The sequence below is a fragment of the Balaenoptera musculus genome, chromosome 3 (assembly GCF_009873245.2).
Source record: "Balaenoptera musculus isolate JJ_BM4_2016_0621 chromosome 3, mBalMus1.pri.v3, whole genome shotgun sequence".
NCBI lineage: Eukaryota > Metazoa > Chordata > Mammalia > Artiodactyla > Balaenopteridae > Balaenoptera > Balaenoptera musculus.
In genome coordinates, this window is record NC_045787.1 from 71,474,326 (window position 1) to 71,493,205 (window position 18,880).

The following is an 18,880-nucleotide window of genomic DNA, read 5'->3' on the forward strand; positions in this document are numbered from 1 at the left end:
GACAATCTCTTCGGCAATTCCACGGTCTGGTTATTCCTTAGACAATCTTGTTTAGAAGATTCTACAGCTAGTTTTTGGATTAATTCAGCTTATTTAGGAATTGCCATGACAGATGCTGAGGAAAACCTTGTCTTCCCTTTGGCCCTTTTCTCTTTTATCCCTCTTCTGCTACCAGATGCACAAAGAATGACCGTGACTTCTGAGTTCAAAGGAGAAGGGTACAAAAAGCAGGCTTGGCAGTGGGAGGTCCCTGTGCCTTAGAATAAATTTGGAGCGCCCCTGGGAAAAATGCTTGACTAGCCTAAGGTTTAATTGTCCTTTATGACTGAGGCAGTGACGGCTAACACTGCTCTAGTTAATTTTTCTGAAGTGAATTGAGAATTTTTTTAGAATGATTGGGTTGGCGTGATTAAAATTTTTGTGAAAATGGCACTTGAAGCAGTCATGTTTTACTTTTGTAAGACACTCTTTTTTCGTATTTCTTTATGCTGCTATTGAATATTAATAGAAATGTAGCAAACTCTTCCCATATTTATTAGAAAAATTGCTTTAATAGTTTAGCTTTAATTTGGTTCTATGATTTATAGAATAACTAATTCTTAAGTTTCAGCACCTTCTATAGTGTAAGAAAAAATCACATATGAATAGAATTTCATACTGTTACTTAATTCTCTGTTATATTAGTAATGAAATTAGAATATATTACTAGCCAGTGATTATTTATAGTTATAACAATTTATATTTTAATAGTGATAAATGGTTTTCAGAACTCTTTTGAAGAATTCTTGTTTGGAACTTAACCACGTTGACTTAGTTTTAATATATTTTCTTACTCTGTGCGTTAAAATATACTTGTATTTTTATTCATATTCTGAATGATTACTTAAAGACCAAAATCATTTTAAAATAATTTTTATTTTCCTCTTATGTTTAATTTCTTAATTTACTTTGGGCTTTTATTTTAGAAACCTTCAGCAAATGTGAAGCTTGGATGGCCAAGGACTGTTACCGTGACAATATTGTCAAATGACAATGCATTTGGAATTATTTCATTTAATATGGTACGGTTATAATTTGATTAATCTTGTGGTTGCTTAGATAATAGTCTATTAAATTTTTTGATTACTTTCTCTGCTACCTAGAATCATCCTGTCTTTTGATATATAAATAAAATTTGCTCCAACTCTGTCTGTATTCCACATTCTGTAGACTGTTCTTTTGTTTTACCTAAGATTTCTACGAAATGAGGGGACCCCTATGATCGTGGTCATCTCTTGCCCTACTCTCTTTCTGCTGATCATTTCACCTGACTCATTTGTTACCTCCTCTGGTGGTCTCTGACTCAGATGTTGTCCTTGTCAGTTTGGTCTGCTATAACAAAATACCGTAGACTGGGTGGCTTAAAAACAACAGAAATTTATTTCTTACAGTTATGGAGGCTGAGAAGTCCAAGATCAGGGCTTTAGCAGATTTGGTGTTTGGTGTGGGCTGACTTCCTGGTTCATAGACAGCTGTCCTTTTGCTGTGTTTTCATGTGGTGGAAGGGGCAAGAGAGGTCTCTGGGGTCTCTTTTATAAGGATACTAATCCCATTCATGAGGGCTCTGATCTCATGACCTACTCCCCTCCCAAAGGCCCCAACTCCTAATAACATCACTTTGGGGGTTAGGATTTGAACATGAATTTTGGGGGGGACACGAACGTTCAGTCTCTAGCAGGTGTTGTAACACAGTTCCTTGTGCTTGATGTCCCCAACTGGCACTTCAAAGAGCATTGTCTCTTAGCCTCCTCTGAAAGTTTGGAGTGATTCGAGACAAGAAAAATGTATTGAAAGAACACTGAAAAAACCTATAGTAAACTTACAATTGAATTGCAGACGTTATAGCTCTTAATATAGTTATTCTATACTTATTCCCTACCCTGAGATTTTCCTATTAATTAATATTTCTTGAAGGTTAAAACTCCATGTCATCTTCCTCAGTTTTGCTCAACAGTTCATTTTTTTCTCCTTTATCACCAAATTCCTGTGTCCCTGGCCAGTCCTATGTTCAGAGGGTTTTGTTCTTTAGAAAAAAACACACAACACAGGTCCCCCCCGCCTTTGAGAGAAATTGTTTTCAGCTCTGAAATAAAACAAAATTTATCTCAAGTAAAATTGGATATTGCAAGTAAGTTTTAGTCTACAATAGGCTTCCTGGTGTGGAGTCTTTTTGAATCATGTTACTAATTATCATTACTAAAAGGTAATGTGACACTCCCCAGCTTTTTATTTATTTTCCAATTTAGGTTGCTACTTCAGTTGGTGTATTGTATGTCATTTTCTTAGCACCTTGAATTATCTTTGAAACAAGGTGAGCTATAGATAAATACGATCTTTATAGTTGCAGTATCTTTATTAAAATGGATATGTGAATAATGCCAAGGTAGTAGACGGTTTGTAACTTCCATTATATCGACATTTACAAAAATTAATTAAATTAATCAATTAATCAATCGCTTCTATTTGAATGATATGGAATTTTTAGTTAATTATGAACCAGGCTCCCTTAATTGCTTAATTTTTCTCCCTACTGCTTTTCCTCTACACTCCCAACTTTCATCCCCCACCTCATACTGACTTGTTTAAAGATTTCTTTCCATCTTTCTTTTGACATTAAATATCTTAGCCTCTGGGAGTGAGTCCTAGTCTCTAGCATTGGTTCTAGGTCCCTGACTGTTGTGGTCTCAGAGCTGCCAGGAAGCCTATGACTGGGCACCTGCCCTGTGTGATTAAAATTAAACTAAGTAACTGTTGAGCTCACAGTCGTTACTACATAGGCTGGCTTTGATTTCCAGACTGGATAATGATTATATCGATGATGAAGGTAACGATGATGATGATAACAATTATAGCCAACATTTGCTGGGTCCTCACTATGTGACATGTACTAGGATAAGCACTTAGACGTGAATTATCGCATTGACACCTCATCACAACTGTTTGAGACAGGCATTCCTATTCCTGTTGATGGATGGGGATACTGAGACTTAGTGTCACCTGCTGCCTTAGCTAGCGTGTACCTGCCCACTCATCTCTTCTGCCCTGCCATGCCAACACTTTGCAACATTTGAAGCCCTGGCTTTCTCTTCCCCTCAGTGATCATGTCCTGAAAAAAGTCATTAGCAGATGTCTGTTTTCAGTGGCTAGCTGACCAATGAGGAGGGAGCAGTGGTTGGGAGCAAGGCTGAACCGTAGTCCCAATGAGCTGCCCTGGTTTGGAGGCACAACTCATTTCTGTGACCTCCTGGGCCCCTGGGAGCATTTGAGTTCATCATCTTTCAATGAGATAACCTTTAAGATTCCTCAGCGGAGCAGCTACTTGTTGCTGGAAGCAGGACAAGAACCTACATCTTTTGCCGGACTAGTTTTATGTTCCCTTTATTCTATTATTTTAACCTTTTAAGCGTTATTAGCTACAGTTAGTGAATGCTAGGAAACCCCACATTTTTAGAGCACAATGTGGATTGATTTGTCTGTGGAAAATTAGGATTGCTAAGGTAACAGTTTGCACGAGCTCCTGCCTCTGATTGATCAGCACGTGATGGTCTTTGCTCTTCCCAATAGCCTTTCTCAATCACAGTGCGTGAGCCCCGGGGCAGAAATGAATCTGTGCCTCTTACTCTCATCAGAGAAAAAGGAACCTATGGGATGGTCACTGTGACTTTTGAGGTAAGTTTACTCTGAAATCATTTTAAATGGTAACGCTTCAGAGTTCATACCAGACGGCTGTAATTTTAAAATCAAGGTCCTTTGTATAATAAACATGACTCTTAATGAAAATAAAATAAAAGTAAATACTTTGATCATCTGATAAATTTCATGTTTAATATAAAACTGTTTTCCTCGCTGCTTGGATATACTGTGCTTATGTGAAACACAACATATCATTTTAGATTACAGGATAATAATAAACCACAAATTGAATAATAATAATGTTAATTCTATAAAATTCGTAGAACGTTTATGATAAATCTTTTCAAGGATATAAAATTTTAAAATGCTCATGGGTTCCTTAGGCTTATATAAAATTATTTAATATGTAGTCTTCCCCCATATACATTCCCCATTTTAAAAAATACACTTAATGGATGGTGTTAACAGCAGTTGTACTCCAAAATTTGGAAGAAAATTGGCTGTAGAAACGATAAGGCATCATCAGGTTATAGTGTTTTCAACTCTCTATGGATGTCTGAAGTTATTTTATTAGCTCTTGAGCCTTCTGTTATGTTGAAATAATTACAGCTAACATTTGTGGAGCACTTAATATTGCCATATACTGTTCTAAGTGCTTTACACTGATTATCGCTGCATGTAAACTGCAGCTCTTCCCAGCACTCAGTCTCCCTCATGCCCTTTAAAATTTTTTCTCCATAGTACTTACCATCATTGGACACACATTTATTTATCTTCCATTTGTTCCCTTTCATTAAATGTAAGGTCCTGGTGGGTAGAAAGTTTGCCTTGTTCCGTGCCATATCCTTACTACCTAAAAGAGGGTTAGACACAGAGTACTTAATAAATACTTTTCAAAAGGAATATGATTTTATTAAATATTCATATCTAGCCTGAAAAGTGGACATTATTACACTCATGTTAAAGATGAGGAAAAAGCTGGACAGAGTTATTAAATACCTTGCCCAAGGTTACACCGCCAGTGGCGGAACTGGTCTTTGATTCCGTTACTTAAGAGAATACACTAATTGTGAGTACATTCCGGTCAAGAAAAAGTACTTATAAGTTTTTTTCTCAGGTTTAATAGTATGGTTGAGAAAAAAAGAGAAAGCTCTTAGAAACCATGTAGCTTAATGTAATTATAGTCAAGATCTGTAATTATATTACAGGCCTTGACTATTAGTTAGAAGGGCAGACTTAATATAAGTTAGTATCATTCTTCTTCTTCTTCTTCTTTTTTTTTTTCTTTTTGGTGGAAGTACCAGGATATACTTATTTATTAAAAATTTTTTTAAAGTATCATTCCTCTTGCAAAACATTTTTAACTAAATATGTCAGCTGATATCACAATAATGCTTTCTTATTCTTCTGAAATATTTCATGTTTATTGATGGCACTGTGTTTCCTTGCAGGTAGAGGGTGGCCCAAACCCACCTGAAGAAGATTTAAGTCCAGTTAAAGGGAACATCACTGTTCCTCCTGGCAGAGGAACAGTAGTTTATAACTTGACAGTTCTCGATGATGAGGTAGGATGTGTTAAGTGCTTAAAAGGGACAAGGCCTCTCTCTGTGTTACAGACATGTTAGAGAATATTATGTCAAGTATTAACGCAGTTGTTAAGAACCTGCCTGCCAATCCAGGCATCACGGATTCGAGCCCTGGTCCAGGAAGATCCCACATGCCGCAGAGCAGCTACGCCCATGCGCCACAACTACTGAGCCTGCGCTCTAGAGCCTGTGAGCCACAACTACTGAAGCCCGTGTGCGCCTGGAGCCCGTGAACTGCAACAAGAGAAGCCACTGCAATGAGAAGCTTATGCACCGCAACGAAGAGTAGCCCCCGCTCGCCGCAACTAGAGAAAGCCTGCGCACAGCAACGAGGACCCAACGCAGCCATAAATGAATGAATGAATGAATGAATGAATTTATTTATTTATTTATTTATTTTTTAAAAGTTTCATTTTAACAGTGTCATCATTTTGCCTAATAGTGACTCTTATAGCTTGTTCTCCAGAGAGACGTGATATGTATTTTGAAAATCATGTGATTGGTATCATATGTTTAAATCTTGAGATAGAAACTGTTTAGAGAGAAGCAAGAATAATTTGACATGATTGAAAACTAACAGTTTGTATGTGATGTTAATGTAGTTTTCCAGATTCTTATATATTATCAGACCTCGAATGCTGCTTCTGACCCTACCCACCTGATGAAACTAGTAAGAACTAGTTTTTACTGTCAGATCTTTAGTTATCTAAAGATTGATCAAGGTTGAAAGCCATTATACTGACACTTCCTTACTTGTTCTTATCATTGCTTTATCTAAAATATGTTGTTTACCTTTGGAAAATATTTTAGTAAGTAGACACTGAACAAGCCTCTTTATCTGCTCCCTTCAGTTAAAGATTTTTTTATTTCTATGTAATTGCATTGAAACAGAGGGACTTTTCACACTTTGTTTTTTTTGCAGGTGTTTTGGTTATTGATGTTTTACCACTGTTTATATTTCACTGACAGGTACCAGAAAATGATGAAATATTTTTGATTCAGCTGAAAAGTGTAGAAGGAGGAGCTGAGATCAACACCTCCAGGAGCTCAGTTGAGGTCATCATTAAGAAAAATGACAGTCCTGTGAGATTCATTCAGAGTGTTTATTTGGTACCTGAGGAAGACCACATACTCGCAATTCCAGTGGTTCGTGGAAAAGATGACAAGGGAAATATGATTGGATCTGATGAATATGAAATTTCGATCAGTTATGTTGTTATAACTGGGAATTCAACAGCACATGCCCAGCAAAATATAGACTTCATTGATCTTCAGCCAAACACAACTATTGTTTTTCCACCTTTTATTTATGAATCACACCTGAAATTTCAAATAGTTGATGATGCCATACCAGAGATTGCTGAATCATTTCATGTTATGTTACTAAAAGATACCTTACAGGGAGATGCTGTGCTATTAGTCCCTTCTGTTGTACAAGTCACCATTAAGCCAAACGACAAACCTTATGGTGTCCTCTCATTCAGCAGTATCTTGTTTGAAAAGACAGTTATAATTGATGAAGATACAACATCAAGGTAGGATTTATTTTAAATGTTGTATTGCTACAATTATTTTAATATATTATTCCAAGATTTAATATTTGAGGTGTTGGACACAGTGCTGAAATGTTAAGTGTATGTGTCATTTCTTTGACCATGGTTTCACTGTTGTTTTTCTTATTTGGGGAGTGATATTTAAATCACATATTTAAATATGCAAGTTAATTCACATTATGGTAGTTTCCTAGGACACATCTACATATCTACTCCTTCATATTAAAAACAGTCATTCTTTATGATTTGGATTCTGCTTTTACCAGTGTCTGGTGGCCAACTTGACGTTGAAAATGCCCATTTCAAGGGAAATGGAGTGTATCATATGACCATATATTTCTTTAAACAATTCTAGATTTGAAGAAATTACAGTGGTTAGAAATGGTGGCACTCATGGGAATATTTCTGTGAACTGGGTATTGACACGGAATAGGAGTGATCCCTCACCGGTAACAGCAGATATCAGACCAAGTTCTGGAGTTCTCCATTTTGCACAAGGGCAGATGTTGGCATCAATTCCTCTTACTGTGGTTGATGATGATCTTCCAGAAGAGGCAGAAGCTTATCTACTTCAGATTCTCCCTCATACAGTACGAGGAGGTGCAGAAGTGAGCGAACCAGCAGAGGTAGATCTCTTATTATGCTTTACTTGTGGGAATATTTCTGTGTCATAGAACAGCTGAAGAATTTGACCACACAAAGCACATTTATGTTTAGTTTGATGTGACAGGAAGAACACTGATTTTAGAAATGGTGGTTACTTCCCTTGCTGAAGGTTGTCCCTCTGTAAATAAAAAGTTTGCTCTTAAAAAAATTCCACAAAGTTTTCAAATGTGTTTTTGATTCATCTTTTACTGTATTACCTATGAGAATAATCATTTTTAGATGTGATACATAAATAAATATTAAAATTCAAAATAGCCTAGAAAATAAACCGTTTGGTAATCTCAGATGTGAGAATTCTGCACTTTAATATTTTATTCCTTTATCTGCAGCTTTTGTTCTACATTCAGGATAGTGATGATGTTTATGGCCTAATAACATTTTTTCCTGTGGAAAACCAGAAGATTAAAAGTAGCCCAGGTGAACGATATTTATCCTTGAGTTTTAAAAGACTAGGAGGAACTAAAGGAGATGTGAATATGTTTTATTCTGCACTTTATATTCCTGCTGGAGATGTGGACCCTTTGCGAGCAAAAGATGGCATCTTAAATATACCCAGGAGAAGCAGCCTCATTTTTCCAGAACAAAAAACCCAAGTCACTATAAAATTACCACTAAGAAATGATGCATTCCTTCAAAATGGGGCCCACTTCCTAGTACAGGTACTTGAATGATTAAAATAATCTCAAATTTGGTTAAACTACAAGCGTGCTTATCTGTGTGAGAGAGTTACCTAGTCATTATTTTGCCCTCATTTATATTTTGGATTCTGTTGCTTACTAGAAGTTATGTAGGGAGTCCAAAGAGAGACTGTCTGCCCCTAAGGCATATAAGGATGAATAAAACAAGGATTATACTAAAGTCAGTGTTTTAATCATGTGATAATAAAAGTAGATCAGACATGAAATGTAGGTCAGAATATAATGGATGATGTAATGGAGAAATTCATGAACTGTGAGTGGGGGAGGGCCAGGAGAGAGCGAGCCATTCTTTTGAGTTGATTTAGGAAAATGTGACATAGGAATATAGTTTGTAGAATAAATATGTTTTTCATGGTGGATGCTGCAAGGAAAGCATGCCAGAAATTAAAAAAGCAATATGAGAGAAATTGTGTAGATAACTTTAAATAGTATACTAAAAAATCTATTAACTGTAGATAGAATCTATGGACTTCTATCTACTTAATAAGAAGAAATAAGGGCCCTATATTTCTCCATCTTATCTCTTTTATTTCTTAACTTTTATTAACCAGAGCATATTTTTATTGCCAAAGTTTGAAACATCTGTACTTATTTATGATACTATGGTTATATTTTCCATATGGTTGGTATTGGTTGATTTTGAAAATTAGAAAGCAATAAAGGGTGCTTATCAAATTTTGGTTATGTAAATAAATTTAATACAGAATCAGATAGTATGAATGGATCAATAAAGAAAGAATGTATGATCTGTGTCACCATACATTTTGCTAACTGAAATATATATCAAATGAAATCTCATATTCCATTAATTTCTTTGAATAATGCTGCATTTAAATTTGTTTCATATTTTTGCCTAGACTTTGTTTTATACTTTATTATTGCTTTCTCTGGAGTTTCTAATTGCCCCTTTTTATTTATTTATTTATTTTTGGCTGCACTGGGTCTTCGTTGCTGCACGCAGGCTTTCTCTAGTTGCGGCGAGTGGGGGCTACTCTTCCTTGCGGTGCGTGGGCTTCTCATTGCGGTGGCTCTCTTGTTGTGGAGCACGGGCTCTAGGCACGTGGGCTTCAGTAGTAGTTGTAGCACGTGGGCTCAGTAGTTGTGGCTCGCGGGCTCTAGAGCGCAGGCTTAGTGGTTGTGGCGCACAGTCTTAATTGCTCCGCAGCATGTGGGATCTTCCCGGACCAGGGCTCGAACCCATGTCCCCTGCATTGGCAGATGGATTCTTAACCACTGCACCACCAGGGAAGCCCTGCTCCTTTTTATATGCCATTCTTACCTAATTAGGTCTTCCAGCTGTCTTAGATGTGTTGAATGCTGAGTTTAGCTGTACCAACTGCTTTCTTCACTTGCTTCACACCTACTACTTGGGACTGTTTTTTACTGAACTCCTCAATTTTCTTGATTTCTTGCCTTTTACTTCTTGGATTGTGTTTTAATTTTGTTGAAATATATCTATCCTCAAATACATGTGCAGAAAAAGTATGTGCAAGGTAAACTTTTTGAGTCTTTGAGCAACTGAAAATGAAATTTCATACATTGATAACTGGCTTCGTAGGATTTCTAGATTAAAATAACTTCTTCAGAAGTTGAAAGGTATTGCCTTTTAGCTTCCAGAGTTGCTGATAAGAAATTTGAGGTGAAAGAAATCATTTACCTTTAGGTTAACTTGCTCTTTATCTCTGAAAGCTTTTTTTTTTTAATCTTGGCATTCTGAATTTCTCAGGGCTGTGTCGTGCCTTGCTTAGCACTTGGTGGGGTGGGCCCTTTTATTTTGAAGACTTTTGTCTTTTTTTTGGGCTAAGTCACTGCTCACGCTTGTATGGTTTGTACATTAATTGTGGACTCCTAGTGGAGATGTCTAGTGAGTGGCCCGTTATGGGGATATATGATTTGTCGGTACGTAGGGATGCCTTTTTGCAATATGCCTACATATAGGGAGACCTTTGGTCAACATGCCAAAAGCTTTGTGGTGGGAGATCTGCTTTTCACCTTTATTATTATAACTATTATTATTATTCTGTTGTGTCTCCTCAAAATGGGGAAATTATGATATGATGCATCCTTCTGTCTATGAGGATAACCCACTTTTTTGGAGGACCCTTGAATTCTCTTCTTGGGATGATGGGTGAACAGAACATGGTGTCATTCACAGTTGTTTCCATTCCCCCGGCAACTTGTGGAATGCTCTTATGAGATGACTGGCCAGATGGTGGGGGATCTGGATCTGTGAAGTGGAATTGAGCAAGTGGTCAAGCCCATGGCCCTGACCCCATTGAGCAGGAAGTTAAGGCGATTAGAATGCTGCCACCAGAGCACATTTAGAGAGCTATTTAGAAAATTTTTAAAAGCTTTAAGTTTGACCTTCTAAAAAACATGTCATAACTTACTTTTTAAAGTTGGTCCTTTTAATATATGGAAATACATACTAATTTCACCAGTTTGCAATTAGGGTAGCATTTCCCAAACTTAGGAATTCTCAGGTGCCTCTGGGAGATTTAAATAACTTGTTGAGAGGAGTGTCAGAATTTATTGTGGGTTTTTGTGTTTTGTTTTTATTTTTGGCATCAGTGCTCTCCTTTGCCTTCTCTGTGGTTGGTGTCCTCTGGATTCAGAGCATTCTTACTAGTAGACATTGTCTTGGTCAGTTGGGGCTGCTATAAAGACTACCACAGACTGGGTGGCTTAAACAACAGACATTTACTTCTCACAGTTCTGGAGTCTGGGAAGTCTGAGATCAGAATGCCGGCATGGTGGGGTTTTGGGGAGAGCTGTCTTCCTGGTTTTCAGACTGATGTCTTTTTGCTTTTTGTCCTCACATGGTGGAGAGAGAGAGAGAGGATGCAAGCTCTTTGGTGTCTCTCCTTATAAGGGCACTGATGTATCCTGAGAGATCTACCCTCATGACCTGATCACCTCTCAAAGGTCCCATCTCCAAATACCATCAAATTGGGCATTAGGGTTTCAACATGTGAATTCTGGGTTAGGGGATACAAACATTCAATTCATAGCATATATGTTTAAGGTTTTTTGTCCCTAGAACCTCAGTATTCAGTTCTCCCTCTGTCTGTCTCCTATCCTGCATAGGTCAAAACTCATATGAAAAACAAATTATTAAAACAAGTGAAATGAAGCAAAGGTTTCACACAGTTGCTTTTGCTTTCATGGAGGCCTGGGCATCCTGGAATTCCTGTAGTAGTGCAGTTGCAGTGACATGACATGAGTTTGAGAACTGATGATGCAGAAGGGTTGATTTTGAGTTGTAGAGAACTTTTCTGTTTTCCATTTCTGATATCTCTTCGTACTCTGCCTCAAAACCAGTTTTTACTGTGGATACAGACCCCCTATATCTATGCCAATATTAGTAACCTTTATATTAAACTTTCAGTCTCTTGAAAATATCCAGTATCTCTATCCAAGTAGCTGCAGAGAATCCTTTTGTAAACAAAACTTTATTAAGAACCTTCAATCGGTCAGATATTATTCTAGCTATTTTATTTCAGCATTCTATATGAACATGACAGAATTTATTTTAGACAACACTTGAAAAGAAAGGAAAAGCTTGAAGAAGCATGTAATGTCTGAATTTTGGTGATACCAGGTTAGAAATCTGTTTGCACCACTAATCCCAGGCTCAATTTTTTATCTGTCTCTGTATTCAGTTGAAAAACAAAGGTCTTACAGTACAGACAGTCAATTTAACACTTTAGGACAAAAGGTCATTATTAGTCACTGACACAATTCCTTAAAGTTCAAAACAGCTGTAGGTTCTGGAAGGCTAGTTGGAATTAGAAGGTTGTGTAGTTTGTATAGTACGTAATGGATGAGCAACTCAAGAATAGGAGGCATCAGACTCTGCATGGAAAGCTGAATGAGGCTGAAGAAAGGAGAATCTGAGACATGAGCTCCTCATTCTTCAGTAACCCTCTCAGCTAAAATACGTTAGTCTGAGATACCGTTTTTGGCAGGCATGGGGTTACTAATGTGCTGTCTCAGTTGCAAACTGTCTGGAAGCAAAGAACGACTCTTTATGAATGGAGTAGTTTGATTTAGCAGATGCTTAAGGAACCCAGACAAAAAGGCTTAGAGACTAGGAAATAAGCCATGGAAAATTAGCATTTTTCTTTTGATCAGTTCATTCTGTAGCCTTCTATATCTTCTTTCTCTGTATTTTCCAAAAATACTATATTTAGAATTAATTCTGTAACTGTTTTGATAAATGTAAGTAGAATATGAATTTTCTTTCTTTCTTTTTGAAAAGTTTTGAAGTAAAAATAAGTCATTATTTTCCTTGATATATTCAACAGTATTATCAGTTTAACTCTTTGTGAATGTGTGGGAATGAGAGTGTTCATTCACAAACACGTGCTAACTCACACAAGACCAGTGTATTTTAAAAAGTCTTCACCTCCATCCAATGCACACTTTATATTTATATGCCATTCAAATATATATTTTTATTTTTAATTTCTTGTGCTATTTTTAAAGATATATACATATATATGAGTATGTATATTCTTTTTCTCTAGCAGGGATGACGGTTATACTTATGTGGTTTTAACTGTGTATCTTTATGTTTCATTTATTTTATAAAGTAAATGCAGTATCCTAAAGAACCGCATGTTATATTTTACTTGACTTAGTCCACATACCAGTATTTAGCAAAATTGGTCGGTCTGATTTCTTTTTTTTTCTTTTACCCAAATGAATATTTACCAATCATGGAACTTTTGATATTCTTCTACTGTATATTATTTTCAAAGCAAAGTATGTTACATTTAAAAAGGCATTGACTTTTACCCTTAAAATGTATATTGTTCATCACAAAATGTGAGCGTATGTGCAGGATCAGAACAGTCCTTGCCCACCTGTGGAACATCAACTTAAATCACCAGTCTCTACAGGGGGTTACTTAGTGGCATTGCTTCCACATTACAAAGCCTAACAGAGGGCTCTGAAGAGTGGGCAATCCATAACACCCTGTTAAGTTCACAGTTGCTTTTTAACTTAAAATCTCTATGCTTTTTGCAGTCCTGTAATGATTGTCTATGCCTACACTCACGTGAACACTGTGAGGATTGATAAGTTGGATTTTGAAAAGTTAGAATATTAAGATGTTGAAAGTTTTGATGTATCAGGATTCTTATAGAGCTCATTTTGTCTTGTAGGGATAAATCAACAAGTTTGTTGTGTAGCTGCTGTACTTAATGTCATGTTGCAGGAAAATACTGAGAAGGACACAGACACATAAGAGGTTTATAGTCCTGTTGGGAAGTAAAAGTCTGGAACACACAAAATGCTGATAAGCAAGCAATATGTGAAGTTTAACGTTAATTTCCAAGTTTAGTGAGTGTAGCAGTAGAAGTTCAGGAAGAGATAGAAGAAAGAGGGCTGGAGAATCCAAGGAAATCTTTATGGGAGAGAGGGATATTTAACTAGTCTTTAAGCGCGAGTACATTTTGACTTGTGAGATGATGGAAGGAGGCCATTCTACATGAGGATAAACTGTGAAAGTTACTCTGAAGGTCATGTTCATTAATCACAGGGACATTATATGTTATACATGTGTCACATTTCTTTAAACATAAAGACATATTAAGTCACATTTGGAGTTCTGAATGGTCTTCTGATAGTGAATTTTCTCTGGTAGAGAAGGGGAGTGGGTGATTTGATTGGAGGTGTGGGTCAGTGGAAGAGAGGAGGGAAATGTGGGCAACTCGCCAATATTTGGCTTTACATCAAGGTAGTTGGGTATAGGCAACAAGGGGGAAAAGCGGATGGTGGTATTGCTGAAAACAGTTGGTAAGAGGACATGGAGCAGAGATAGTGATTTCTCTTTGGCACATTCTATGTGTAAGGTGTCTCTGTGATATTTATGTCATATTCAGTGGCAGTTGGTTATAAAGATTTGGAATTTGAAGGAGAGATCCAGAGATTATTATGGAGAGGGTATGAAATTATAAGATAAAGGTCTTAGGAAGAACCCTGGGGAATAATAATAATTGAGGATCAGAAAGAGCTCAAGAAGCCAGTGTGGGAGGTTGAATCAGATGGTAAATGAAGAAGGAAGTTGCCAAGTTATTGGTGGCCTTTACCCATGCTTACTTTGTTTTCCCATGCAATTAAGACTTTAACATTTTTCTTAAAAATGTCTTTTCTTTCCATTTTTATGGTTTTTTTTGTTTATTATAGTTGGAAAATCTGGAGTTGGTGAATATAGTTCCCCCAATCCCACCCATAAGTCCTAGATTTGGAAAAATCCGAAATATTTCTTTAGTGGTTACTCCAGACATTGCAAATGGAGAAATTGGCTTTATTAGCAATCTTCCAATCATTCTGCATGAACCAGAAGATTTTGCTGCTGAAGTGGTAAGTAGGCTTTTTCTTATTGATGGGGCCTAATGAGTTTGAGATAATGTAAAGACACTATTTTTTAGAGGGGGAGGTTGGGTTAGTTTATAGAGTTAACAGATCTTGAAAAGCTTCACCATTTACAGCAAGCCTTCAATATGTAATTTGACATAAGTAACTGATGAATGTGTGATTTTTCATCATCTTTTGCCATATTCGATAGAATAAAATTAGAATTAATTGCTCACAGCAAAAGTAGGATATTTTGATGAGGCTGCGTTCAGCTAGTGGTATGACATTTGGTAGAGTAATAGCCAAACACAATTTTTTTTTTATTGGCCAAGTCATATGTGCCACAGGAATCCTTGACCTTTTCTATTTCTGAGCACTCCTCATGCTTGCCTTGGGCAGGATTCAGGTGACGTCCTATACTTGGTGGTGGAGGTGATGGTGGTAAAGTAGTAGATGCCAGATCTTTGGAATTATATATATATATATAATTTTGTTTACATATATATGTAAATTTCTGGATACACACACACAGATACACACAAACATGCTCACATATACAGCACCTCTCCCTGCCTCCCCCCACCCTGGTTGAATTTCCTGCCATCTACATAGGGACCACTCCGGTTTTTGACCTTACCATTCCCTGAGCCACAGTCTGTCCCTAAAACCCTCTCCAAGTCTCTTACACTTAGATTTGGTTTAAACTGGGTTGCAGTTGAGATCAGGAAAGTGGAGAGTTGTTTTTGTTATCAAAGCCTCATGTCAAAATATGGTGATCACAACTTCCTTTGTTTGTATATTTGATTCTGTGAATTGGCAGAGAAGCTCTATTTTTCAAGATGGTTTTGACTTTTTATATTTTTCATAATATTTTTATATTTTTCTTCTAAAAACTAAAAAGTGTTCAGTTTGTTCTGAAAGAATAGGTTGTTTTTATTCATTTATCTTACAAAGCTGTACATTTACCATTTCATATTTTTCCCTAGAGGGAAATTAGCTTCTAGGGAAAGTTTTGGTCTCTGTGAAACCTGCATTCTTCCCATCCTGGGAAACAGCAGAAAGAGTGAGAATTTCCCTTTGTTCTCTTTGTCCCCAACTACAGCCTGGCCACGCCCACCCTCTTGGGGTGATTTAAGGGCCCAGTCCTTTCTTACTTTTTTTTGTCTTTTCTAAGAATCTTGCTTTGCTTGCTAGTCTAGAGACTTGACCGTTGCTAGCCAAATTAGAAGAATGGTTAGTGAGGGAAATATCTTCCATGTTTTTCAAGATGGCCTATGTTCAAGGGCAAAGAGCAGAGGATACTTTTTTTAGGCACTTAAAAAGAATAGCATTATATACTATTAAATATTTGTTTACATTCTTTGTTTGGAAAAAAAACTTCATTATGATCTTCAGTGATCCTTTTCTTATACATATTTAAAGTGTGCTGCACTTAAATAAAACTACCAAATACAATTTGTTTCAGCATTATTATAATAGTTTCCATTTATTTAGCTCATGCTATGGAGAGACACTTTAATCTTCACCAGGAACTTGCAAAATAGGCAACCACTAGCTTCATTTCACATGTGGAAATTGAGGTCAGAGAGGTTAAGTAACTTGCCCAGGGTAACCCAGAGCCATGATTTGAGCATCTGATTTTGTTTCTGCTGCATTTGTTGTGTTGGTTAGAAACATTTCTTATTTGTATTATTATTTTCTTATTTTGCCCCCTATCACGTTAGGATGCATTTGACATAACTGTGTACTTCCCAGATTTAGTCACAAAAGCTTATTTTTCAGTTTGTATTGTGATATTAAATTAATTCTTTTTTTCCGAGAACCTCTGATGGAAATTTATTCTTTATCCATTGTTCTGTGTTTTTCATGGTTCTTTGGCTTTTAAAATGAAGTCTTTTTATTAAGACAAATCCCAGGTTAGGCGTGTTTTTGGGTGGGGGAAATTTAGGGAAATTTGATTAGCAAAAACTAATATAAAATAGTCAAATCTGAAATTACCGTCATACTTAAAGAGAAGCTTGTTCAATTGTGCCTTTAATATCATTTTAATTGTTCACTTCTCTATGCACAATACATAAACATATTCATATAACAAGTATATGCACTCGCTGAAAAGCATATGTAATTTGTGAGCATGTATTTCAGAAGAACTTGTTCTGTTTTCTTCTTTTTATAAGGTATGCATTCCCTTACATCGGGATGGAACTGATGGCCAGGCTACTGTCTATTGGAGTGTGAAGCCCTCTGGCTTTAATTCAAAAGCAGTGACCCTGGACGATATAGGACCCTTTAATGGCTCTGTTGTGTTTTTATCTGGGCAAAGTTACACAACAATCAACATTACTGTCAAAGCTGATGACATACCGGAAATGAATGAGACGGTAACACTTTCTCTAGACAGGTAATAACCCATTTAGGTAATGTTTAGTGACATTTATATGTTCACAAATAATTTTGTTTCTTGTTTTAATTCTTTTCTCCACATAAAGTAAAAAGAAAAAACCTAACTAGATAACCTCATGCTGACCTTCTTCTGACTTTTCTGCTGTTTGTTGATGGCTTCTGGTTAGACTTTTATAACATAGTGAACTCTTACCCTGCTATTTATCATGAAGAAACATTACAGAGAGAATTTATGGAAGGTATTAGATACATCTTAAGCATAGCTAATATGTTGCTATGTTCAAAAAATAGGCAGCAGCAAATCCAAAATGTTAGGTTAGGCAAACATCTCTGCTGGCTTCATTTTCATCAGGGAAGAGGATTAGAGCTTTTTTGAGTGAGTAAAAAGAAAGTGTTAATCTTCATATAATGAAATTCTCTTTTTTACATGGAATTTAACATTAAATAATACTAATTTTCCAGAGAATAAAAAATAATACAAATTTAAGCGGTATTTTTAAGTAATAATAAGGATTTAGTTAACATTTCTCAGTAAGTAACTTATATCAAGAAAATATCACAATCTCTCAAAGAGAAATTTTTTCCAGCAATTCAGAAAATTCCAAAAATAAAAAACTACTTTGCTTAATTGATGTTAATTTAAAAAATTGAAACCAAGCTTATCTACTACAGGTCTCTATATTAAAGTTGATACATATTAGAGAAGGTTAATGTGTGACTTGAGGGCTTTGCAAAATTTTTATTTTAAAAACAATAAAATTCATAGGTGAATCAATATGTGTTATTTTATACTGTTTTAATCAGGACTGAAGTAGTAATAATTATTTTATGTAACCCCTGGTCCTCTCCAAATTTTACTCTCAGTCTCTTATAGGTTTTTCTATGTTGGTGTATTGTGTAAACACATTTTATAAACCTTATGAGTAGTTGTTTTTATTTTTATGTGGAAGAAAAATTCAGAATATAGGGAACAAATCTGTTGAATGTCTGCTGTTCATTTTGTGTGCTTTCAGTACCACATTGTGTTTTCTTCCTTTTTCTTAACATAAAAATTAAAACAAAACAAAATAGGCAAACAACAAAAAAAAAGCAAAAACCAAATACAACACACACACACACACACACACACACACACACACACACACACACACATGCACAGTCTAAATGACTTATGGTTTTAATATACATTTTCCATTAAATCATAAGGAAAGATATTTCATATGATGAAAAAATTGGTGAAATGTAATGAAATGTAAACTGAAAATTATTATTTTTTCACTTGTGTGCTTTTTTTCCTTAAGTTAGATTTGAGTACTTATTACATCAGTGGACAGTCTTAAAAACAAACTAAAGAAAAATGAACAGCAATTATAAGCCAAAGAGGGAGCAATCTATAGAAACTTTGTTAGCTAAGCTGCGAGTTTCTGCTCTGAACTAAATGTCTAAAGAATGATTTACATTATACCTCTGCAAGTTCATAAGTGACTATTCTTCATATTCTTTCAAAATAGTCATTTTCAACCTTATCATGTAAATCTTTGAAAGTAACTAAATATAATTTTAAAGTATTTTTTCTCTCTCTCTTTCCTCTGGGTTAAGGCAGTACACAAGAAAGTATAAACCATGGGGCAGAGAATTTCAGAAATTAATGGTTCCTCTGTTTTCAAGCAGAAGAAATTAGTTCAAATTTATACTAAAATGTTTTAATGCAATTAGTAACTAGTGCATACTTGAATTATCTCAGTTGTGCATGAACAAATTACAATTCAGTGTTCTAAGACATATTTAATTAAATAAATGTGACAATCTCGTATTTTGTCAAAATCTCCGTCTCAATTTTGCAAATTTTTAACAAAACTAAAATGAAAGAATGAATGAATGCTACTGTGATTACAGTAAGTTACAATAAAATATTGCAACAAAAAATAATTAACACTTT

General features: G+C 35.8%; 1 protein-coding gene across 1 annotated transcript in view; it reads left to right on the forward strand.

The window, feature by feature from the left end:
* Nucleotides 1-18,880, forward strand: part of ADGRV1 (adhesion G protein-coupled receptor V1) — a 530,561-nt gene that overhangs the window by 16,216 nt on the left and 495,465 nt on the right. The window contains 8 exon segments of the mRNA XM_036847274.1: nt 966-1,061; nt 3,604-3,708; nt 5,124-5,237; nt 6,228-6,793; nt 7,167-7,437; nt 7,807-8,136; nt 14,368-14,544; nt 16,716-16,939. Coding sequence (XP_036703169.1) covers nt 966-1,061; nt 3,604-3,708; nt 5,124-5,237; nt 6,228-6,793; nt 7,167-7,437; nt 7,807-8,136; nt 14,368-14,544; nt 16,716-16,939 — 1,883 coding nt within the window.